The sequence below is a fragment of the Polistes dominula genome, unplaced genomic scaffold, assembly GCF_049000335.1.
Source record: "Polistes dominula isolate Pdom_NZ unplaced genomic scaffold, Pdom_raw_medaka contig_16, whole genome shotgun sequence".
In the NCBI taxonomy this organism is placed as follows: domain Eukaryota; kingdom Metazoa; phylum Arthropoda; class Insecta; order Hymenoptera; family Vespidae; genus Polistes; species Polistes dominula.
Genome location: NW_028301040.1, coordinates 4,518,647 through 4,545,843, shown reverse-complemented (window position 1 = coordinate 4,545,843; position 27,197 = coordinate 4,518,647). Strand labels below are relative to the sequence as shown.

The window sequence follows — 27,197 nt, the reverse complement described above, 5'->3', positions numbered from 1 at the left end:
ATAGGATAAATATAAACTGTGTTATGAGAATGATAGATACAATAGATACAATATATATATATATATATATATAGGATAGGGAATAGATATAAATACGTATCATCGATTAGTATCCATCTCGTTACATAATTTAGGTTTCTCTGACCAAACTGATAGCTACCCCATGGTCTCTCGAGTAGAACTGATAGATCGATTTCGAATTCAGTGTACTGTGCACAGATACGCTGAAATCGGAATCGTAACGATGTCAATTTAGAACTAGGTGACTTATAATTGTGGCTTGAGTATCAATCCAACAGTTTACTTACGTGTTCAATTAAACGATAATTAATTACAATTTATCATGTATTCTATTTCATGATGTAACTCGTTTATCTTTAAATGTAGTATCCTTTAGTTGAAATGTTAAAATTATTTTTTATCAGATCATCAAAATCGAGTTTATTCGAGATACAAAATTTTGTTTTCTTTTAAAAAATTCATGAATAAGTTATAACTTTTTTTTTAAAGGAATCACAATTGATAAGTAAGAGACAAATCTTAACTTTTTCCGTTAATCGTTGGTATTTTTATAAAACTGTTAAAAAAATTCGTTTAAAATACGACCATGGTACGTTTTATAAAACTCAAATGTGTGTGTGTGTATCTTTTATGGTGGAACGAGTGACGCGTTATACGAATTTCAATTAGAAAAAGCTTCCGTCCTACGATACACGCCCAAAAGCGTGTGAATGGGTCGTCTGTTGGCAGAAAAGAAAAAGAAAAAGAAAAAGAAAAGAGAGAAAAAGAGTGAGACAGAAATAACGAGACTTTGAACTCTTTTGCAACGTTGAATTCGCTTTGATAACATCCGTACTACCCGGCGAAGCAGTTTTTCGGCTAGTCTGAACAATTTTCAAGAGGACTTTGTTTTTTTTTTCTTTCTTTTACTTCCTCTCTACTACTATCTTTTTCTTTCTCTTTTTTTTTCTCGTGTCTATCCACAAAATCGGTCGAGAAAATAACTTTCTTTCAACGACATAACGATCGAACTGAAAAGACGTGATTTTCTCGTGTACCAATGTAAAGGATTTTAAATGGTGATGGAAAAAAGAAAAGAAAAAAATACAAAAGATAGAAAAACATAAAAAAAAAAAAAACTAAAAAATAGGAATCTTATTTTTCTGAAATAAAAATGGTTAATTTAAATCGAATGATTGATCAATTTTTAGTTACATTGTGATATTTAAACTCGAACGATCGGACGACGAGTATAATGAAAATCCCTTGTAGTTTCGATTACTTCCATTTTCCGCGTGAGTAACGTAAGATATTTAATTAGAACGACGGGGGATGATGTCTACCATTCTGTGTTCTTTTTCTCTATCTCTTTGAAAGGGATTACTATTTTTAATTATCTTTATTAATAATCCTCTTTTAAACGTAGGAGGAACCTTTGCCTAATTGCAATTACATTTTCTCCAGAGGATTTTCCATTAGGCGCGTTAACTTTGTTATGATTTCTCTCGAATTCATTCTGATATTGTTTTCCCATTTTCAAACGAATAACGGCGTTTCTAATTGGCAGAAGAAGATAATAAAAGAAATAGAATAAAAAAATAAAAATATCAACCCTCTCGTTCGTGTTCGTACGTAGAAATTATTAATGTAATTATAATTTTTTGAATCATAATCGTGATAATTACGTTATGTTAAAACTGAAATCACGTGTTAATAGTTTAAAAAACGAAATTAAAGTAAATTAAATTGATTCGATTATTGGTGATAAAAAAATATAAAATAAAAAGTGTTCATCCGAGACTAATGGTTTTTTTCTTTTCTATTACTTATATACGATCAACCAGAGTACGAGTGTAATTATCGAATTTAATATTTCTTGTAAGTACATATATTCTTTTGAAATGTATCAAAGTATTCGTAGTTTCATTTATTTCTTTTTATTTGTTTTTTTATTTTTATTTTTATTTTTTTTTTTTTTTGATACATCCTCGTGCATATTATTATACATAATTAACGTATTAACGTACAACAAATCTGCGTTGCATTTGTTATCCTCGTTGGTATCATTTTAATGAGAATGAGTTTTATTAAAACTCTTTTTAAAAAAGAGATTGTCATAATTATACGCTGTAAATAACATACGGAAGGAATCTTCGTATACTTATGTTTATACACGTGTGTGTATATTCACGCACGTACTTACTTTACTTTACATACGCATTTTAAAGATCATATACACGTCCAATCGGATTATACGAGTCTTCTTTTTCAGTTTTTAGTTTCTTTTTTCAAGAATGAAATACATTTCAAAAGAAGTGCGAATAAAATTAATAATAATATCGATATTTCAACTGATAAACTAATAATTACTTTCATGAATGTTTATAATATGTTATACATTAATGTCTATTCGATACACGTCGCACTACTTTAACATAATGAAATTTGTCGCAATTACATGGTAATTATATTCCATTAGCTTTCTCGTGCGAATGTGTTCAGGAACGAATGAGATTTGTGAAAGTCGGAGAAGCGTACGTCGAAACATTCTAATGAGAAGATCTTTGCGTTTAAGTAGGCGACATTTAACGTCGACACGAGTGCGTTATTTCAAAAACGGGATTTACAGTCAAAGCTAAAACATCTACATATCTATATATATATATACTAGAAGAAGTAATTAAATCGTAACTCGTAAAAAGAAAATCTATCTTATAACAAAAAATAAAAAACAAAACGATGGGATCGATTAAACCGATTTTATTTATATTTATACGTGTAATATTTTCTATTAAGTTTTGTTTTCTTTTTAATACTATTGCCGGAGACCATTTCAAGTGGTAATCCCATTAAATCCAATAAACACCTTTTACACAATTTTCTTGCAATTTTTTATTTTTATTTCTTTTATTTTTATTTCAAGATACGAACGAATGGTACTGACTTTGGTAATTAAAACGGTGGCAAAAGTTGAACGGTAAGAAGAGTTTCGAGCTTCAGGTTCTCGATGGTAGGCAGACGTTTTTATAGCCTCCCATGTATAGTATTAAAAAAAAAATAAAGAAAAGAAGAAGAAGATAGAAAGGGTGAGAATGAAATTACCAAGAAACGTTGTAAACGGAGAAAGAGAATACGATAAGGAAAAAGAGAATGAAAGAAATTGAAGTGAACTGAAGGCGTGTAGCAAAAGAAGAAGAACAAGAAGAAGAAGAAGAAAGAGGAAGTAGACTGAAAGGAGAGGGATGAAACGGAAAATACGAGAAAATGACGAAAAAAGAGAATAGCAAAATTAGCGGAAAAGTTGTTTAATATAGAAAGTTTCCTAAGTTGAGGGCATGGGCGTAAAGCGGCCATTGTGATCGCCGCTTGTGCGGCATTACTTTCGTTCCCTCCCCCTCCCAAATACTATCCCTTCACTTTTCAACCCCTTAAACTCCCACCTACACCTCCTTCTACCACGTCGTCACCATTTTAGCAAAACTTTGCCGCCTAACGCTCGTAATTTATTTATTTCCCAATTATTTTCAACCGGAATTCACGAAGCTTTTTCCTCCACCCCTGACTTTATCCGTTTGCTGCTCTCTCAGTTCCATCTTTAAATATCTTATTAAATTCACGTAATGTCGTCGATTTATCTCGATAGAAAAAAAAAGGTAAAATCAAAGGCATTTTATTTTAATTTTTGTATTTTCAAATTTAGATAGATGATAGCAAAAAATTTGATATTTCATTTTGTAAAACTTATTCAAAGATTAATGATAATTAAATTTGTACAGTTGTAAGTAATAGGAAGACGATAGTAAATATAATTAAAAATTAATAATATAATTAAATTAAATTAATAATAATAATAATAATAATAATAATAATAATAATAATAATAATAATAATAATAATTGAAATTGAAATTGAAATTGATTGGAACTTTAAAGATGAGTAGTAAGATAATTTCTATTTTCTTTTAATGACTTTGCATTATAGGATCATAAATTCTTTTTTTTTTTTTTCTTTTTTTTCTTCCCTTTTCCCCTTTCTCTTAACGATCTTTAAAGAAGAAGTTTACAACTTTGAACGATATTCTTTGAAAACAGCAGCAACATTGCTGTTAAGTTTTGTACGGAATCATCATCGTCACCATCTTCTCGGTGTCGTCGTTAAAATGTGCAATTAATCATCGTAATAAAAAAAGAACATGGTCGTTCGTAAAAAGAAAAAAAAGAAAAAGAATCCGATAACTTTGGTCTTTCTAACTTGCAATTTTATAGGACGATTATGGTCGTAGTCGTGATCATCGCACAGATGGTTAGCGGAACAACGAACAATATTGCACAGATGACGGTTCTCGTTCCGTAAGGATAATGACGAAGATATAAAGAATCAGTCGTATCGAAATATATCTCATTGAAGTAGGATTTTAACGGTGTCAAAGAACAAATTTATAATCATATATGGTCACCATAATAATTTAATAATAATAAATCATATGTTTTTGTTTGAATTTATTATTTGATCAATCAAAAATTTATAACACGAATATTTATCGTCATTTTAATTGAATTAAAGTCTAACAAATTTTCATGCGTCTTTTACTTTGGATTATGTAAAATATCCGCTTACCTCTTTCTAAATAATTAATATCAATTCTGTAGTCTTTAGAATATAAGGGCTGTAGAATACTCGTTAGTATCGGTTAATTGCTTTTAGCCCGGTTTCCTGGGTGGTTCAACCGCGCGTGGAAAAGCATAGCGTTAGCAACGGCAAAAGCGAAACAGCCTTAAACAGGTGCTTTAACTATTTAACTTACGCGAAGCTTCATGTATTTGCGTGCGAAAGAGACTGAGAGAGAAAAAGACTAAGTGAGAAAGAGAGAGAGAGAGAGAGAGAAAGTGAGAGAGAGAGATCCGATGCAACGTCTCGTTAATTTCACGCTTCGTCGCTGCTTGAAAATTTGGCTGGTAAAATATTCGAGGATATTTCTTGCCCCTTCTTCATTTTCTTCTTCTTCTACTACTTTCCTTTAAAAGCAACGGCAAGAAGATAGAGAGAGAGAGAGAAACGATGAACCGAAGCGTGTGCATTTTACGTCATAGAACAACGTTACCGTGATATTTTCTCACGTTTCATTATAACGTCTTTGCGTTTGGTTAATTAACGACCAAGAAAAAGCCTTCTTCTACCACAGCTTCCGTACTTTAATACATTCCAAAACGAACTTGCAAATTTCTACTTGACGAAGCAAGCAAGCAAGCAAGCAACCAACCAACCAACCAACCAACCAACTGTCCTAGAGAATAATCAACGATCAACGAATAAGATTACAAGTTGGTAATAACTACTTAAGTTTACACAATGGTTAGTTTCTCAAAGTGGCAAATCAAAAATGTATCCATCTCGTCATATATAATTAACAAGGTAAAGGTAGAAGTTGTTGGATGGTAGATACTTACTCGTTTGGTTAGTTTTCGTTAAAGAATTAATAGGATCGTTAAGCAACGTACACATTGCTTTAGTTTTTCACGTTGAACAACGACCAAACGAGAGATGGACGATACACGATGATGCCGTACGACTTTGAAGTATAGTCGATGGTAAAATAAACAAGGAAGGCAAACTACCTAGTCTGACTGAGATAGTAGTGGGCTTTGAGAAACAAGCGCGGACATTGGTTTTCGTATCTAAAAGGGAAAAGCAAAACTATTTGTAGAAAAGAGGAAGAGGAGGAGATAGAAGAAAGTAGTGGAAAGTAGGAGGTAAACGCAGAAAGCGATTTAAAGGACGTACCAACGTACTAATCTCGATGTTACCTATGTACCAAACTTAGGATCTAGAGAAGCGTGGAATCTAACGGGTGAATAAGTGGGGGTGAAGGATGGAAGACGTTCTTGGATATAGGAAGCAGGTTAGGATGAAAGGTATTTCCAGTTGGCTTTCCACGAGCTTGCTCTTCACCGCAGAGTTATCCGATAGATCGCCGTTCAAAGGCGCGAGTACCAAACGAGATCGACTATGGGCTAGTTGAAGGATATACCTTTACCTCCTTACGATAGAAACTAACGCACTGATCAAACGTATTTTCCCTTTCTGTCCATCTATATCTCTGTCTAGTGGATACCAATCGGCAAACCAGCCGAGTAATCGTTAATCTTCTAACCGAGTAATTAGTCGATTTGTTATTTAAGATGCTTTAATTGGCAACAAAACTAGATTTTGATTTATATGTTCGTCGATTATCCAAAGAATTATGTATCCTGGATTTAACTTCTGGGAAAAATCCAACGATAGACAAAATTTTTTATTGAAGGAGTTAGCATATAATATATTTTTATGTTTTGTAGGAATTTTGTTGTTCTTTTTTTTTAATAGTCTTGTTTATCTTTGCAATTTTTTACAACACTTGACAAAAACTGTATTGTAATATTACAATATAATAATATATATATATATATATATATATATATATATAATTTAATTTAATTTTAATTAAATATATAATAATTAAAAACTATATTATAATATTATATTGTGATTGTCGATTATTTAATCTCACATAAATATAAAATTTTTTATTGATCGTTCGTTTAAAAAATTAAATTATTATTATTATAGAATCGTATTACGTGATATCATAATTCAGTAGAAAACACGTGGAAAAAATTATAAGACATCGTTTAGTGTATATTCATTGTAAACGTGAGACGTCTACTATCATTTTGCATATTCGCGGAAGCTTCGAAAGAAGGGGGTTGGGGGAGGATCGATCGGACGAAGTTACTTCGTTGGAAATAATCGCATGCAAAATGCATCTTCAATGTTCTCTCTCAAACCTTCTCCTCAATCTTCACCGCGTCAACGTCAAAGGAAATGACACCGAAACGTTTGGAAACGGCGTTCTATTATTCGACTAATCGAAATCTACGTCGTCATTGTCTTGTCTACGAAAAACACGTTCCTAAAATATATCAAGATTTTCCTTTCACAATTTATCTGTCCTACAGACTTTACAGCTTTTCGTGTAACAGCTTTTCGAAAGTGTATGGATTGTAGTATAGAATGGGGGTTGGGATTGGAGTTGGGAATGGGGGTAAAAAGGTGGGAGAGATGAGTACGACGCTTCGGTACGCGTGCCGTTCGAAGTGAATCCTTTGATCTGAACTTTTGACGTGAGATACAGTCACGTTTGTTTGGAAAGTTAGTCCTCGAACATTAAACTACATCATAAGGCTAACATTGTAAGGCACCTTCGTTCGCGGACAAAGGGTGGACTTTCTCTCTACATTTCCGGAAACTATACCTATCCCTTTATTGAATAACAGGTAATAGCTTTAGGATGATAAAACTTGTATCGAAATATACAATTTTTTCTATTTATAATGAAATAAATAGGATCGTAAAGTAGGACTAATGTTAGCTGTTGCTGCTGCTGCTACTGTGGCAGTTAGAAATTTAAGGTATTTTTTTTTGCAAGGAAAATGAGAAAGAAAGTAATTAGTGTCTAGATTCGTTAATTATTATTATCGCTAGAATAAATTTCACTCGTTTCTCCTGCTAGGTGTGTATTGTATTTTCGAAAGAATTTCATCGAGTACGTTTCTCTTTATTTCTCTTCTGGTACGAAACAACGATAAGTTTTACGTTTCGTATAACAGAAAGAGAGAGAGAAAAAAAGAGAGAGAGAGAGAAAGAGAGAGCATGGATTCTCGCGTTTCTCTTGGCAATATGCAACGGTGTAAAACTTCACGCGAGGAAACTTCGAAGAATGTATTTCCACCTGGACGTTTTAACTTGGAACATTCAAATTGCATTAAGTGCGCCAACCGAGTACGGGATTCAATTTATTCCTCTGACAAGCTTCTACTATCGTCGAAAGAACGTTCGAGATATTATGCTTGGGATAAGAAGAAAAAAGAGAGGAAGAGAGAGAGAGAGACAGTTCCAAAGCATAAAATAACAACGAACTGTGCAATATCGTAGATTTTGCACACCTGTCTATGGAATAACATATAAATTGCATTTATATAAGAAAATAATATATGTCTGTCTTTCCTTGAGTATGTACAAAAAGTGAGATACATACTGTACAATAATAAAAAACAAAAATATAATTAAATATTCTTCAAACATAAAGACAAAATATCTGACCGAATTTTTGTATCGTATAAATGTTATTTTAATTCTTTTTTTGTTTTGTTTTTTTATTACGAAACATATTGGATTTCGTATTGGAATGAATTTTCCAATGGCATATAAATAATGGATTTCAAATATTTTATTATTTTAATATTGAAAAATATGAAGAGATGGGTAGATAGAGAGAGAGAGAGAGAGAGAGAGAGAGAGGTGAGAGTGAGAGAGAGAGAGATAGATAGATGGATATGAGAACAGATATTGATTAAAATTTGTATTTTGTTTCAGGACTTTGTCATCAGGACGCGGTGCATATAACGGCTATATTGGGAGAAAGTGTTGTCTTCAACTGTCACGTTGAGTTCCCTGGTGAGCACCCAGTGCCCTACGTTCTTCAATGGGAGAAGAAGGTAGGCGACAAGGTACGATAACGTCGACACCCTCTGCTCTCTAATATCCGTGAGTTAAATACGTGGGCCCTGCTCGATTAAATACAAGCGTACTCCTGCTGCTGCTGGAACGATTATCTCGCTTTTATTATCATATTTGATAAGATTACTTTTCCAAATTTCACAGGCACTTCACATTGTTCTGTGCTTTAACATTTTCTAACAATACCTTTTATTTTAAATATCAATTACATTTGAACCTTTTTCCTCTCTCTCCCATGTTATCATTATAATTGTATCATTTCATTCGAAATTCATTCATTCATTATTCGCATCGATTCATTCATCTTTCCAATCGAACACACTCAATTTTCTACAACTTAAATTTATCGAACACCATTCAATGGATTTCTTTTATTTTCTCTGATTTGATATCTTTTTTTTTATTTTCAAGGAACGATTTTACGTATCTACTTACCCTTTTCACATCATCGCACATGTTTCTTTTGTAATTGATAAAAAATACTCTTCGTATCTTGTTTTTTCTTTTCATCGTGATGTTTTAAAATTTTTTATAAGAACACTCGTTTAAAACAACTACGAGCAACATCATCGTCAATTATAATATTTCCTCTTGTGAATTCTTTCAATCGTTCATTTTTCTTTTCATTACTTTTTTTATCTTCTTTTTTCCTAACGCGAACTTTATTTTCATATTTTACCTTCGATCGAAAGGTAACACATAACGAAACGTGCTACGTGCTATCGATCTATGAAAAAAGCGTTCGTCATTTAAACGTTTAAAAAAAGAAAATAAAAGAGAAATTTTGTTTAACGGTACAAGTCAACATTTCCATCGGAAATATATTTTCTCTCTCTTTTTTTATTTTTTACTTTCTCGCCTTACTCGGAGAAAATTATTTTCAAATTACACGATCATTGAGCAGCATTCGGAACATTGAAATTTCTCTCTCTTTCTCTCTCTCTCCTTTTTTTTCTATATTTTGTGTTTTCCTTTTTTTTTCTTTATTTGTTTCGTCGTTTTTTTCGTACTCTCTCGAACACTCTCATAAGCTTCGTTTACATAAAAATTTACTGCTAGCTCTCTTTGCCCAGAAAAAAAAAAAATAAAAAAAATATCGTAGCTTGCAATTTCGCTGCTCTTCTTTAATTTCTCGATTTAACGTTGCGTAATCGCCAAGTGGAGCGTGAACTGAAAATAGAGGAGAAAGATGAAGAGAGAAAGAGAGAAAAAGAGAGAAAAAGAGAGAGAGAGAGAGAAAAGCATATTCTGCCTGAGTAAATAGTATTCCTATGAGCTTTACGATCGAATCTTCCTCTCTTTTTATCCGAACATGTACTATATACTATACTAGTATACGTATGTGTATGTGTATGTATATGTGCATCAATGCAATGACGTATCTGTTTATACGAATACACGTTTCGCGATACGGGCAGAGGTTGAATGCCGGGGTTGATCGTTCACCCATGGGGACTTTTTCCAGTAGACGAGCAACGAACAAGCTTTATAACAAGGCTACACGAGCTCTGCAGTTTCTGGCAAAAGCTTGTGCTATTGCTTTTGAAATACTTTGCTAATTAGTTCGAACCGTTGAAAAGCATTTCAATTTTCGTCCTACAACCCAACCAACCAACCAACCAATCAACGACTTCTTCCAACCTCCTGCATTACTATCGTTTCTTTGTTTCTTTTTACAATTTCTTTATTTGATTTCATTTTGTTTATTATTCAAACAGTTACAAGCATTTCATTATAACATAATCCGTTTATATATATATATATATATATATATATATATATATGTTTTTTTTTCTTGTATTATTTTTCCCTGACTGATAATGGTTCTTTGTCGTTAACATGTTTTCATTCGTAATTCATAAAACGATCAACTGGCAGCAAGGAGGAGGATGCTCGATGAGTAGTAGGGCCCCGTTAAAATATATATATATATTACATATAATACGTATTTGAAAGTTGCAAGCAAGAATTATTATCAAGATTCGTATATATATATATATCTATATATTTATTGTACAATTAAATAATAATTTTTGGCTTTGACGCGACAATTTCATTTAGCTTTACGCGCTTGAATAATTATTATTCATTTTCTTCGTTTAATTTTTTTCGTTGAAATAATGAAAATGAACAAACGGCGAAACAAGACCCGCCGTGTCCACGAAACTTCGTGTGACATTTTTCTTACGTATATATTTATTAATTAATTAGATTAAACAAAGTTAACAAATTTTTGATCAATTTATTTTCGATGAATATTTTATATATATATATTTATAAGAGTCTCGCGTAAAAAAGAAAAAAAAATCTAATGTTCAATTAAGTTGTCTTAATTAGTATAAATGTGTATTATATTTTTCTATGAATTTTTGTGTAAAACAATCCGGACTGGAGAGGGCAGAGCATACTTTCTTTGTATTTTTTTTTCTTCTACTTCTTCTTCTTCTTCTTCATTCGCAAAAAAAAATATAATGACATTACATGCATAATACACATACATGATAATCATCTATTTCAATCTTTCTGTACTAATCCCTCTATGAAAAAAAAAAAAAGAAAAAATCGATGCTACTTAACGTCTATTAACTCCATTCATTTTCACTCTCTGATTTATCTTCAAATTTTCATATGTGTACATTTATAAATGTTACGGGATCGATCAATGATAAAAAAAACCATACAAAGATACGTACACATATTTAGTAACAGTAAGTTCGTTCGTGGACCCGGTTATTAAGTATAAAAAAGGGATAAAAAAATTAATAATGGAAACGAAAAAGAGGCAAAGGGGTTAAAACATAAAAAATAGAGAAAAAGAGAGAGAGAGAGAGAGAGAAATGGAGACACGTTGATTGGTTCTAAATCGTGGCAAATTGATTTCGAATGTAAAAAGTCGCTTACGCGCGTTTATTCTCTTCAAACCATTTTCTCTAACTCTTTCTATCTCTCTCTCTCTCTCTCTCTCTCTCTCTACGGATAAAATAATCGGCCCTTTTAATCAGCCATACGCGCGTACCTAGCAACCTTTTAATCAGTGTTACTAGCTTTAAAAAGCTCGATTTATCCAATCGATCGTCGTCGTTGTCGTCGTAGTCGTCGTATGCTGTGCTTGGTAAAAAAAAAAAAAAAAAAGAAAAAAAAGGGAAAGATAAAATAGGTGAAGTGGGGATAAAACAGATTTGATATCGGATACGTGTGTATATATATATATATATATATGTACATATATAATACATATATATATAAAGTTCTGATGGTTTTTCGAACGTTCTGATCAATAGTATTCAGCTTGAAAAAATTTTTTTTTTCTTCTCTCCTTTATCACTCCTCTATTCCTACCCTTTTACTATTTTTTTTCTCTTTTTGGCCTTTTTTATTCGCGTCAAACCTATTTCCGGTACCGATTCCTACGAACGAACGAACGAAACGTACGTATCAATCTTTTTCTTTTTCCTGTGGAAAGAGGTAGAAAATTCGTTGCACCTACCCAAATAGGAAGTTAAAAGAGACCCTGCGAAGGAAAAAGAAAAATAAAAATGGGAGAAAGAGAGTGAGAGAGAGAAGGAAAGAAACACCGTTCCATTACCCGTCAACGTCGAACTGGACGCTCATTTGTCAATGGATAATTTAGAAAAACGATTGTTTAATTGTTTCAAATTTAAATTGATGCTATCGTTTCTTTTCGATTTATTTTTGACAAAAAAAAAGCACCAATAATTCCATCCACTAGCACGTTTAATTACAATTTCATTTTAATTTAAAATGTGAATAAAAATATAGGATTATTTATTAAACGTTAAAGAGAATCCGTTTGTGTTCGTATTCGAAACACATTGGTGTTCATTAAGAGAGTAAAAGAAAAAAAGAGATAGAGAGAGTGGGAAGGAGTGGGAGGAGTAAAATTTGTTAAATGTTTCTTCATTGTCGTACACGAGAAGGAAGCTTTCATCATTTTGCCGCGAAAGACCTATGACAGTTTTTCAATTCATCACATTTCCTTTGAACGGCGAGCTCGTCCATCACGAAATAATGCGGGCTAGTGCACTTTCCCGTTCTACCTTTTTTTTCCCCCACCCAATTCCTATACACCCGTCACCCTATCATCCTGCCACCCCATAACCCTAACTCTTGCTTCCTCTACACTCTATCTGTTGTATTTTTTTTTATTTTTCTTCCTTCTCTCTCTCTTCTTTCTCTCTTTTCTCTTGACGGAGGCGGGTAATCGAAAAATCATGTCTCTGTCTTCTCTCTAACCACCTTTGGTGCTTTGCATGATTTGCTAACGCACGTACCACCGACGGATCAATCAAAGAAGATTTCAACCGTTCCAACTTGACGATGAATGAAAAAAAAAAGAACAATATTTCGTTTATTCGAAAAGTCACATAAATTTAGAATTACTACGGTTTTTTATTTTCTCTTTTTACTTTTTATTTCTTTTTTATTTGAAATATTAAGCAATAAGCCAAGTTTGTGTTCAAGAATTTTTTTTTAATTTCTATTTATATATATATGTATATATATGTATATATATATATATATATATATATATATATATATATATATATATATATATATATATATATTTTTAGATAATGTAGATCGTATCTCTTTGTGTTATCCTTTACTTTTAAGTTTATTTATTATTATTATGATTATTATTATTATTATTATCCTAGATGGCTGCTGTACGGTTTGCATGTTAGAAAGTAATCCATTTGTATGGTAAGCGCGTGCTCGTGTAATTGAGTCACGTAAATCATAATTATCATGACGTACGAAATTTAAGCACGCCTACTGTACGACTATTATTAACATACCCACAACCACTACTACTCTACCCCACCCCACCTCGTACGAGTAGTTTTGAAAGCACGACAACATATCGTAAAACACGTTCCTAGGTGTCACTATGTTACGACTATACCTACTACCTAAAGGGATTTTACTTGAAGGAAATACGACTTACCATTAGAGAAGGGGGGGGGGAGAGGGCAAATGCTTGAATTTGACTTGATTATGGATACGATTAATGTAAGGAAAGCCGTTTGACGTAATGTTACCAGTCAAACGCGATCGATTCGTACTTGAGAGCAGATCCCGAGACGATTACCGTGCGAGACTGCATTGGTTTCCCGAAATGCATTAACGTGAATTCAATATTGACTCCGCAAACCTGCGTATCCATTCTCCCGTAATTAATTAATCGATCGATAGATCCCGCAGGACAATACTATGATTGCCGCAATGACAATCATCATGCCTGCCTGACTCCTCCTTTCTCTCTCCTTCTCCCTCTCCCTCTCTCTTGCTCGTGCTTTCTATTTCTCTCTTTATTCACCCCCACCTAACCTCTCTATTGCCACCCTTTCCTCTTCCTCAACCCCTTATCCTCCTCTCTCTCTATCTCTCTCTCTTACTACTAGCTCTTGTAAAAGGAGAGACAGAGAGGCGTACGTACATACGTGTACGGCGGGTGTATGTTCGCAAATTTCTGCCGCAGATTCGGCAGAGATATAAATTAATTCGACGTATAATTGCACCATTGTTCTGGCAATTAGTCTACCCGATCACCAGCCCAATGATCTCATAAATATCCGCATGCCCGCAATGCGGCGGAAGTAATCTTTTTTGCTTTACCCCCTTTAATGTATGCTTAATCAGCTATTCCTATCGATTAACCGGTGCCCGTTACAGGATCGGCAGATCATAATTTGTTATGTATTTAGAAATTGTTCTGTCCTAAGTAATTATTTATATATATATATATCGGTATCATTCGTCTCTATGTTCGAGAACTGACAATTTTCTAATAGGAATCTTGTTTGAAGAAGTTTCTATTAACCCTTTGAATGCTGAATACTTTTACCTAAAATGTTTTGTAGGAACGGAATAGCTTATTAACTACATTCTAATAATAAATTATATTGAATAATTAAAGTTTCTCTGTATAAATATAATTTAATTAATTAATATAAAAATTACATTATTGTACAGTAATATAAACATACACATATGCGTCCATAGAACTCAAAGGGTTAATATTAATTTTTATGTTATAATAAATATTTTAACTATTAATTATTATATTTATATATATTAAATTTTAGAATTAAACTGAAAGGTAGAGAGAGAGAGAGAGAGAGAGAGAGAGAGAGAGAGAGGGGGAAAGAATAAACCGTGCAATTTTTATGTCAAAAGATCGAGACAACTGGCTCAAGCATTCTCATCCTTTGACAATTTTTATATTACTGTAGGAAAAAAGAAAAAGAAATAAAAAAAAAACGATAGGGGACTTTTTTGTGTCTTCTTTTTTTTCTACGTAACGTCCCTGAAATCTCGCATAAATCACGGTAGTAGTCCGGGTAAAATTGCGACACCCATCCAATGCTTCTGTGCCTGACAACTAATTTCTCTTCTCGTTCAACGATTTTTTTTCTTCTCTCTCTCTCTCTCTCTGTGTTTTTTTTTATTTCTTGTAGGCTCGTGCAAGGACGAATCTCGTTTTTCGCGCCATTCGTCGTATGTTTTCCTTACCCTTTTGTATCACTTTTAGTTATACGTGGATGGGAAACACAAGTTTACATATCGAGGATGCTAATGAAACATGTGTGTTATCCACATGTTTGAGATGTCAGATTTTTGTCAACTAATTCAAATGATTAATAATATAAAAATACTTTTTTTATTAATTGTAAAAAATTAAAATGTAATCATTTTATTTTAATGTAATTTTTCTTTTTTTTCTGTGACAAGCAATATTGTCTTTAGATACATTCGTCGTCTTTTAAAAAAAAATAAAAAAAACAAGGATTATTTAAAGCCATCGGCATTTTAAAAGCTTCGCCGATATAGGATCGATATTTCCTTCATTGACATCTTTCATTCAAATCAAGGACACATGTGCTACAGCTAGGGTTGCTACCATTAATAGCACATACCGGTATTTGCCCTCGTATAAAAAGTTTCTTTATTCATTTACTTTACTTTTTACCTTTTTAAATACTACTTTGTATTCGGTTAACATATTACTGTGAATACGTAAGTCTATTTAAAAAATGTTTAATTTTTTGTTTTATAACAGCATAAAATGCATAGTCAAAAAGACAACATTTGTCTCTTTAAATTTCAATTTTTTAATGATTTTTCGTTCCTAAAAATAAATCTTTATGCAATTCTCGATTCATAAGTTTAATGTGCATCTCAGGAGTTTATTATTAACAATTACTAGTGCGTAAATTCCAAGAATTTATTTAGATCACTAGGTCAATAATTTATTAATGAAATTATTTTTTCAATGACATGATTTTAAATACTTTCATTAACTTACAAGTTTAATATCTCTGATATTAAGAATCGTAAAAATTCGAATCTAAGATCAAATTAATGATTAAATTTTTATCTATGTTCTCATCTTGTATTCTTATCTCAACAAATTTATAAAAACTCGTTAAAAATAATTTTAAAAATTGTATCCTTACTTTCGTAAAGAAATCGTTTAAAATATACACGAAAATAGTAACCTCTCTAATTAGCGGAAAAGTCTTATTATGAGCTAGATATTTAAAAGAAGAACAAAGAAATGACTGGTCATCTAAAGTCTAATTAGAAAAGACGTGAAGTCGGATGAAATGAATAAGGATTACAACACACACACACACACATATATACATACATATCAACGTCCTTATGTTGTTTCTCGTCCATCGAAACGTATTTTACAGTTTCAGACTTAGAATGCGATGATAATCGAACCTAATGAAGACTGGGGGAGAAAACCGCGAAAGAAAAACAAATAAAAAAAAGTAATTAGAAAAATAAAAAAATAAAAATTTCAAAAAAGTCTTTCGAATTGGGAAGAGCATGAAAAATGGTTGTCAAAGTCGTATGCTTGATTTATATTATCGTCAACGTTGTGGCACTTCGGATTTTCGTGGAAAACAACGAAACGACATTCCGTTTATGACCGAGCTCGTGGATTCATCGTCGATTTTGTTTTTTACCTTCCCACCCTTCTATTTCTTTTTTGTTATAGTTTGAAACATCCGTACACGTATGCGTGGACAGTAACATTTCGAGGTTTGGAAAAGGACTAGCGAATCGTGGAAAATACGTTTTTATTCGGGGTAGGTGTTCGTGATACCTAACAACGTTGAATACAGAAACAAAATGCCATAAACTCGTATGAAGATATTTTCAACGTAGACAAGCGTTGATGCTTTCTCTTCTCTTTAATTTAATCCGACCATTTCTATTTTTGATACGAATTCGAATCACTATTCTTTTTTTATGCATTTTTTTCAATGGCATACATCATGATTCGTCTTAAATATTTATTCTAATTTTTTTATACATCAATGTTATATCGTAAATAATTCAATTAAAATTCAAAAGCTTTTGTACGAAATAATTAAATGCAATTTTTTAGAAAGATATATTATAAAAATCTTCACTAATTTAAACTAATCTTATTAAGGAACAATCAATGAATGATTTGTAATTAAAGTATAAAATTGAAAATCAAAAAATTATCTTTATATATAAATACATTTATCTTTTAAGATTTCCAATTGAAATTCTAAACCAACGCGAATAGCTGAAATAATTATTATATCGAATAGATCGATCGTTGAATATTAATCGTATGGTTATATCACTTCGATCGTAAAGTTTGTTGTTCATTAATGTGGAAACTAAATCTATAAATGTACGTTACGATAGAATATGCATGCATATATTTGATATATATATATATATATATATACACACGTATATGTGTGTATATGTATAATATAATATAATATAATATATACGTGGAGTGGAAGGTTCGAGCGTATCTCGTATCACGTCATGTATCCGTGTCTGTCGAGTTTGACAGGTAATATTATTTGAGACGATCACGTGAATGTATCGTCGGGTACCTATATAGAATTAATCCACACATACACACATAGTATAGATCACAAACGCGTAAATACCCTCACACACACAATACATATATAGTGATAGTAATAGGAGTCAGCTTCATAACGTCGTCATGTGCTCCACGTAATATTCCTTTAGGGATCAGATCCACATCCGGATGGCACACCGTTGCCTGTTCCGTTCCGAGGTTCCTCGTATCTTCACACACACACACATACACATATATACACGTACCTGCACCCTCTCTTCATGTCACTCGCGCGAGCGTTTAACCACGCGTAATTTGCATACGCGTCGTCTATTTGCATTTATCCGTCAGTGACTAACTAAGCTGGGATCGAAAGAGAAAGAGAAAGAGAAGAAGAGAGAGGGAAAGCGAGAGATTGAACTAAGGGTGTGAAAAATCTTTATCATCTCAAAACGATAACTTTATCATTTACTTTAACTACTTGTAACTCTACTTACATTTATTGAATAACAATTATATCTTGACAATTGTATATTCTATTTATTATTTATTTTTGGTACATTTATTTTTGATAGAAATTAAATAAAAAGAATAAATTTAGGATAATAGGAAATATTTAATATTTTTAATAGCAAATTAGATCGATTAGGTTTGGTTTTAAGAAAAGGGAAAAAAAAGGATAAGATATTGTGATAAAAAGGTACTAACATGTGTGTAAAAATCCAGTGAAGAAACGTAAGTTGAAGTAACTGATGAGATGAGAAAGAGGGTTTGTTTGGTGTGGGGGTAGTATAGCGTAATTTAATGAAACAAACGGGGACATGAGTCAATTGCGCAAACACTCGAGGCAAAGGAGGATCGGCTTTGGTACGAGGAAAGAATCAGAAGTAGAGATGGGAAAAAAAGCAAATGAAAAAGATAGCTGGAAGTAAAAGTAAAAAAAAGAATAAAGAAAAAAAGAATTGAGAGAGAGAGAGAGAGAGAGAGAGAGAGAGAAAAGGTAGAAGGAATAAAAAGAAAAGAAAAAAAAAAAAAAGAAAAAGGCACCTTCCTGCAATTCAATTTCACTGGCGTTTCACTACTCGTAGATATGCGCTACTGGCTGGGAGCAAAACCTCAGTTCTTCTCTCTCTCTCTCTTACTCGTTTCTTCTTCTTCAACTTCTTCATAACTTCTTTTCTGAAAATCATCTCGAAGCTTTCAACCACTCTAACCGCTCGGCAGATTCTCTTTCTCTTTTATTTCTCTCTTTTCATACCCTTTTTTACTAAATGGTTTCTTTATTCTTTCCTCTTTCTTATCGTTTTGACCACACTGATCTTTTTCCTTTGCATTGTCAACGATGTACTCTATTATCTTATTATTATTAAAAAATCTACTAGTTATATTTATTTATGATATTTCTTTTTCTGTAATTAGCAGTGATCATTTGATAACGTATTAAAAAACAAAAAAATAAAGAAAAAGCATCAGCATCAGTAGCAGCATTTTTCCAAGATCGTAATCTTTCGAACGCGTAAAGCGATTTTCGTTATGAAATGCCAACGAAGAAGGGAATTAATTTAAGTTGCACGGAGGCCAACGAATTCGCGGGTAGGTGAAGAAGGAAAGAGAAGGATAGTAAATGGAAGAAGAAGGGAAGGAAAGGGAGAGAAGTTAGGGGGTGGGTTTGAAGGCTGACGATATTATGAAGTTTTACTATAAAATGTTATCTCGGAAAGAGAATTATTCCGAAATGAGAAAGAAACTCTGCCGAGGTTGTTTGCATATCCTTCGTAAGGTGCAATTTAAATTTTCTTCAACGATATCGCGAATTTGAAACATGGAGTGACTAATTTATTATCTATATTCCTTTTTCTTCGTTGATATACTTTCTCTCTCTCTCTCTCTCTCTCTCTCCACACACACTATCGTCTTAGGTTTGTTTTCAATGATTTTAAACGTTGATTCGGTCTTTTTGTTAAATCAACAAATGTTGGAAATGAAGTTCCGTCTAACTCGTTAAATAATTGAAGCGTTTTCTCAAGTATTCTCAATGTACATGCGTAGAGAATTCTATATATTCGAGTAGAAGTCATCGTTCGCGATCGAATTATAAATTGGAAACTACGTGAAACTAGGTATTCTATTTCTCTTTCTATTTCTCTTTCTCTTTCGTTCTCTCACTCTCTCTCTCTCTCTTTCTCTCTCTCTCTCTCTCTCTTATTCTCTGCTGGTTCTCTTCTTCTAGAGAACTAATAATTTCGAAAAGTTTGAAGTAGGCGAAACTGTGTATATCCTAGCACGTGATTCCGCTATAAACGGACGAACTTACGAAGCGTATTATTGGTACTCTCGGATAATTATACTTGAAATATCTGTGGCACGTTAACTTTCAGAGATAGAAGTTTGAAGACATATTTGGTTGTTATTCGGACGGTAATTATATTATACGAAATAGGGAATATGAATAAAATACATTATGAAATATATATATATTTAATATAACGCGTAAAAGAACTTGTATTCCATGAATTATTTCTACATATAAACGTCGAAATTTTTATTTATTACTTGAAGAAACTTGTCTACCTTCCAGGAGAAATAATAATTAGCAGTTTTATTTTTTCTTTTTTCTTTTTTAAAGAATACAATAGTTGATAAAAAAAAAGTTCGCGATAGAATAGATTCCCGTAAAAAACGAATTCCTCTGACTTGTGAAAAAATATTGCGATTACTATTTTCATATAATACAATCTTCTTACAATGTACTCACAATAAAATGTGGGAATTTACTGTATTTACAAATTAAATGCATTACATCCTGGTTCTTTTTATTTTTAAATACATCGAACATACTTTGCAACAAAGTCTTGACCGACCAATAGAACAACAACTTCTATTTTACCCTGTTGGTTATATCAATGATACTATTATACGTAAACACTAGTAATATGAGTCTTTAATGAAGATCTTCAATAAGATCGAACAAGCTCATAAAAGTTACAATTGAAATAACGAGCTTGAACGATCTATAATGTGATATATACATATATATATTTCTTTCTATTTCTTTTTCTCTTTCGTGAAATCCATGAGGTAATTATTCTTAGCACACTGTTAATATCGATCGTAGAATATACCAGAGAATGGTTCGTGGCCCTGGCCGAGACAATTCCTCTTTGGAGTGAATTCGCGTGCGCGCGTGTGCCACTCATACTACCAACAGGATTCGAGAGTACGGTCGTTACTTGCAGGTAACGCGAAGGGTTTCTATGTAGGTAGGTTTACTAAGTACAACGAGGGTGCAGGGGTTGGTGCACGTTGTTGGCTGACGCAGTCGAGACCAACGCGGCAACGGGGGTTAGGAGGTCTACATACATAATGCAGAGACTCACGGAGGCTAGAACTATTCAACTGTGTCAGGGTTACCACCACCTAGTCCCACCCCCACCTTTACTCGCTGCCGCGTGGTAGATTTAACCCTCGACCCTGTCCCTCATCCGTTTCACATTCCTCTCATTCCACCTCTTACACTTTTTCTTCCCTTTCTCTCTCTCTTAATCGTCTCATTTTCATTCTGACGTATGAAAGAGCAAGAGGATGTGAACAAAACGAAAGAAGGGATTTTACAGGCTCGTCCTTTCAATGCTCATTATATTTTCTAATTGGTAAGCTTGCGTTTTTTTTTATTCTTTTTTCACGAGCCCATTGGCATTCTTTCAGATTTATCGATTAGAATTATATTGTTCGTTTAACGAAATAATTAACGCGCGTGTATATTTGGATAATAATACGCGTGCATTTTCGTGCTATTTAGAATGAAATTTTGAAATTAAAAAAAATAATAAAAGAAAAGTCGTTAACTTGGCCTTCATTCGAGACTTATTCCTTTCGACGAAATGATCGATACACTTGGTATATATTTCAACGCGAGTTGATTCTATTAGAACATTTAATTGAGACTTGCTTAAGCCCGAGACCTTCAAGGGTAGTTACTTAACTTTTTTTTACTTTCGAGTCACGAAGGACAAAAATATTATCAAATGCAATTTCATATGCGACTTTACCGAAAAAATGAAAAAGAAAAAAAACACTAACAACACACGTTCTATCCCTTTATTCTGTTCATACAGCATGCATTGTTTCCATAGGTGGAATAGAAATACCAAAGAACAGGGGCGCAAAGGTAAACACCAAAGACCTGTTTGTCCCGAACGAAGACAATTTTCTCCCTTTTTCGTGACGCGACTGTAAACGGGAATCGTGGAATCTACGTTTATCTTTTTTTTTTTTTTCTAGAATATTCAACGTTCCCCGCTGTAAATTTTGTGAATTTCCACATTCTACTTTTTCTTTTCTTTTTTTCCTTTTTATCCTCTTTTCCTTACGCGCGAAGTATTCGGTATTTGTGCGGTAACGTTGGTTGGTGGTGTGCTAGAAAGTTTACATATTCCTGTTTATTTGGAAGGGAAGTATTTACAGTGTTTTTTTTTTTCATTTTTCTTTTTTCTTTTTTTTAAGGTAAACTTCATTCTCTCGTGCCAAAAATAAAAACTAGACTTGTTCGTGGAACAAACGTATAAGCGTACGCTCATATATTACGATATTTCAACACGTTTCACGATGGTATGGAAAACGTTCGTGGAAAGATAACCTTGAGAAATGTAGCAAGAAAAAGAAACAAAAATTATACTTATATATAAGAGAGGGGGGGGGGAAACGTTAGACATCGATGACAACATCTATGTCAGTCAGACTGAACTATAATTTTCCGATAAATAATTAAAGTTCCTTATTACTCGAAATACTATGCACGAAGAAAGCAGCAGCTTTGTTCGATGGTTAGAATTCGTAACCGGTTGAAATGAAAAATTGATTTTCCTTTCGACAATAACTAACTTCAACTCCGCCCCCCACCCTCTCGATTTATTAGAAAGAAAATAATTTTCGATAACAAACAACATTCATTTGTAAATTAGAAACAGCTGACTTTTGTAAGTTCAATTGCATTTCTGCTTCGCAAATCTTAACAATCGGTAGCTTGATTTTCTCGCAAAACTTATGCGAGTAATATATGCTTTCTCTCTCTCTCTCTCTCTCTCTCTCTCTCTTTCTCTTATGCAAGCGTTAAAGCTTCATGGGTAAAGCATTCATATTGCAAATAGTTTCTTAGGTTCTATTCCAGATTCAAGAATGACTTCTCGCAAGACCCTTCGGACTCGATTGCCTTTTCCCAAAAGTGATATCAGCTTCGGTAACTTTCTCGAAGGAAGTACCTTCGAAAACTTGTCCTTTAAACGGAGTGAGTTTCTCTGTAAAGTGCCAATGCTCCATTAAGCTTCTTTACCAGTCTTCTTCTACCACCCATTACTTTCTCTACCACCCCCTTTTTTTAACTCAATGCCACTAACGTTCTCTAGTTATATCTTCTTATAAATATTTTTGTTTCTTTTTTCGTTGCATTTCTAAACTTAAAAATAAATTAACAAAATTTCAATACTATACGATTTAAAAAATATTTTTAATATTGCAAAAAGCAATTAATCGTTGTAAAAGGGATTTTTATTATTCAAAGGTGAAAAAAAGTTTTTAATGCGTATAATTAATCAATACGTTTTATAAAAATCAAATTACTTATGGCTGATCGATGGATGAAAATTAAACCATTTGGATTTATACGTCTATGGCTGGTATCCTCTTTTGAATCTGGTTAATTATCATTTGGAAGCCACGTATAATTTTACGAGTAGTGGTGAGTACCATGAGAGAGAGAGAGAGAGAGAGAGAGAGAGAGAGAGAGAGAGAAAGATAACTATATATGTTATATATATACCTATTAATGAAATATTGCTGGTTGTAAATTTTCTTTGGCACAATGCCAGGCCATACTTGGTGGTATAATTAATTATGTTTCTCGTTATGCGTTAAAATTATAACGAAATTGATAATTTAACGAAGTTGAGTGGTGATATAAATGAAACAATAGACCACGTATAAATATAAAATAACGTTAATAGTTGAAAATTTGATTCGATCTTTTTGGAGTATCTATTCGAACGAAAATGCAATCGGGTAAGTCAATTGGTTGGGATTTTAAAAGGGAGGTTGAGAAAAAACGGACAAATAGCTGGAATATAGTTGGTTCATGGCTTAGTTGGATCAGAATTTCGAGATGTACCTTGCTCATTAACGATTCACGAAGTAAAAAAAGAGAAAGAAGAAGAAGAAGATGGTACCAAGTTGAAGTTATATCTCCTGAGAATACGTGGCTAGGCTTAAAATATCAAAGCACACATTTTCAGTCTTCTTCTTTATCGTGTTTTTCCCTTCCTTCTCCTGCTCTTGCCCTTTTCCACCCTCTTGCCCTTTTCCACCAAGTGATCTCGTCGCATTGGCCATCACGAAACGTATGTTACGTCCATTTCCCCCCTCATCACGTAGCAGGCTGGATGAATTATCAAAATTTCCGCAACACGTACCGCATGCGAGCTGCTGTTACTCCTCTCCTCTCCTCTCTCCCTTTTCTCGAGTGACCTAAGTAGCACGGTCGTCGTCGTGGTGCGCATAGGGAATGAGAATGACCTCTTTCTATTCTCCTTTTTCATTCTCCCCCTTTTCCTTCTCTCTCAACAGTGCAAACCAACTTCCCTTTTCCTTCTTTCTTTCCTTATCGTTTTATTTCTTTTTTTTCTTTTCTTTTCTTTTTTTTTTATCTCTTTTACTGTACCCCCACTTTTTATCCACACTTTTCTACGACTAAATTATCAAGATTTTCTTTTCTCGAGTTTACGCATCCATAAAATCAGACCTTCTTCTTCTTCTTCTTCTTCTTCTTCTTCTTCTTCTTCTATTCTTTCAACGCCTCATTTTTTATTTTTATTTCTTTCTTTTTATCTTTTTGCACTTTCATTTATCTGAAAGAACATTTTGATATATAAATGTGTGTGTAGTGAGGTATATTAGTTTATCAAATCGACTAATTGCAAATAAAATGTAAAGACCATTGATAGGAACAATCTTTAATTTATTATTCGAGTTTAGAGTAAATGTGATTATAAAACATACACATACACACATTTATTATTATAAATATATTATTAAAAAGTTTAATATCGATCTAACGATCAGATAAAATAACATTTGAAATTAAAAATAATACGAGTAAAATATTGAAATCTTTTTGTACTTTAAAACAATTTTCGTATTATAGTTTTGTTAATAATTCAAAAGTCAATTTTAATTTAAAATCTTAATGTCTAACTATACAACGAATTCATCGTGAATAATTAAAGCTACGGGATCCAATCTCAAATTCATCGTTCGCTCATTCATTCATTCATTCGTTCGTTCATTCGTTCGTTTCTCTTTCCTGTGAAAAGGCGACTTCGCGAAGAAGATGATCGTATGCCTTTCAAACAATAACGTGACTGAGAGCGTTGCTGAGAAAATAGGGCCGAGTGCAAACAAAAGGAATGAAAGAAGGAAAAAGTGAGAAAAAGTGAGAGAAAGAGAGAGAAAAGTAAAGCGACCTATATGTCGTCGACAGTCTTCTCGTAGGCGTAGGTGTAAAACGCCTACTCTCTCTCTCTCTCTTTCTCTCTCTCTCTCTTTTTCTCATAGGTGCTAGTACGAAAGAGAGAGCCAGAGTTATATTCTCGCTTATTCACTCAGGGTCACGATACTCATAGCTATGACGCGTTTATGCTTCCCTGCATATATCGTGCCTTCTTCAAGGGGTTTTTTTCAACGATCTACATCATATCTTTTCATTTTAGTTCCTTTTTTTCATCCTTCTTCGCACTCTATTTTCTTTTTTGTCTCTACTTCTTTTCGAAGAAGAAAAAAAAATATACAAAAAGTTCAGGAGACCACTTTGAAAACTACAATTCGTTCTCATAATTTATTCCACGCCCAGGTCTTCTTCGTTCTTCTTCTCTCATTACGTCCAAAGCTCCTGTTTTAATCCTTGCACTTCTCTCTCTCTCTCTCTTACATTTTCGACCCATTTTACAATTATATTTTTTTTTCTTTTATCTCTGAATTCTTAATATTAGAACATTACAAGAAATACTTTTCCTTATACCTTTTCGTAGAAAATGGGCAAACGAATTTGTTACTGGCCAACTAGCAAATTGTTTAAACCTTCCCTTGAAGGATTAAAAAAAAAAATCGTTAAAATTAACAAGGAATGTTTTGTTATCGATCACCACGTGCATCTTTCAATTAAAAAAACTACGATTTTCTTAGTTTTTTTCTTTCCTATTGAAAAGAAGAAAAAAGGGAAGAAAATGTTACTACTTTGAAGTAAAAGAAATAAAGAAAATAAAAAGGAAAAAAAAGAGTGGGTTAAAAGGTAATCGCTTGGTAAATGATTTTCGCGTTTCGTTGGAAAAATCGAGCATTGCTAGGGACGTACTTTACGGTAATCGTGCAACCAAAGTCGAGAAGAGAGGATTGGATTGGTGTGAGTACGGATGTGGGTATGGGTAAAATGGGTCTGTAGATGGGAGGGAAGCAGAATAGTAGGGGATTGAATAAACGAGCAGGAAAGTGTGTAGCATTCCCGAAGGAAAGCGGAACCGAGGATGACCTTTTCTGGCACTTTGCGCTCGAGTGCATTCTCTGACTCGATACATACGTATATATAACTATATATATATATATATTTTACATGGCATGCTAGTCGCATAATACATTGCAACCGAATGACGATACCGAAACGAAGTGAATGGTGACTCAAGGGAAAACGATATTGAAATCACGCGAGTCGAGTCCAACCTCTTCGACATCGTAGTCATCCTAAGCATCGTCGTGGTCGTCGTTATTATCAATGCAACTAGGCCAGCTTGAAATAGAATACGTCACAACTGGGGCAGCTAATGCCCAACGACGTACCTTTCTATGCTACCAGCATAGGAAAGTCTTATAGTATTGTCCTCCCGTTAATTCTATTATTTCATATTATATATGATAATCTACTAAAAGTTTCTGTTTATATATATATAAATCTACAACATGTATATTTAGTATAATATCGTCTAGCCAATAATCATTGATTAACAATTATATTAAATCCGAGTTGCTGCACATCGAATATTTCATTGAAAAAATCAGATTTAAATGAAGTATGCACTTTATAATTACTTACATTTGTTATTATTATTATTATTATTATTGATACTTTTTATAAAATAATGAGATAATAAATTGAAGAAAAAGTTACTTTGAAATGTAATTTAGTAGTTTTCTTATAAAAAAAGAAACATAAAAATGTAAGTAGTTCTAAATTTTGAGTCTTCATTGAAGATACTTTTCGTTAAAAAAAAAAATAATTAAAGAGTTAAAGATAATATTTGTAGGATGATGATTATGAGACCACACAGTTCTGAAAATGATTCTTCTTTGACATCACCACCTAGACAGGAGACGAATCTTGATTGAGAGTTAAATGTTATCAGGCAGATGACTCGATTTCGAACTATTTGATGCGATGCGGATGCTCCAATAGACCGAATCATTGGGCTCGGAAATTGGAGTGGATACTACTACGATCCGATCGGATTCGATTGCAATTCGTACGCCCTTCCTCTCTTTCTCTCTTTCTCTTTCCCACTCTCTCAAATACTATATCCATCTCCTATCACACTGTGTTACTATCCTTGAGACAAAAACGAGCGACATCGGAGAGTCCTCTGGTAATCCGAAACTGCGCTTGCATTTTCTAACGGAAGATCCTAGGAAAAACGTTTTTCAGTAAACATCACTA

The 27,197-nt window shown here is 33.0% G+C and overlaps 1 protein-coding gene across 17 annotated transcripts in view; it reads left to right on the top strand.

Annotated features, from left to right (window-relative positions):
- Window positions 1–27,197, top strand: part of LOC107064858 (protein turtle) — a 228,292-nt gene that overhangs the window by 162,497 nt on the left and 38,598 nt on the right. For 14 of the 17 annotated variants that reach the window (XM_089174709.1, XM_089174712.1, XM_089174710.1 and 11 more), the window contains one exon: window positions 8,413–8,546. In XM_089174709.1, the coding sequence (XP_089030835.1) occupies window positions 8,413–8,546 (134 nt within the window). The remainder of the gene's footprint in view (window positions 1–8,412; window positions 8,547–27,197) is intronic. The other 3 variants (XM_089174718.1, XM_089174713.1, XM_089174711.1) reach the window with 1 other exon arrangement.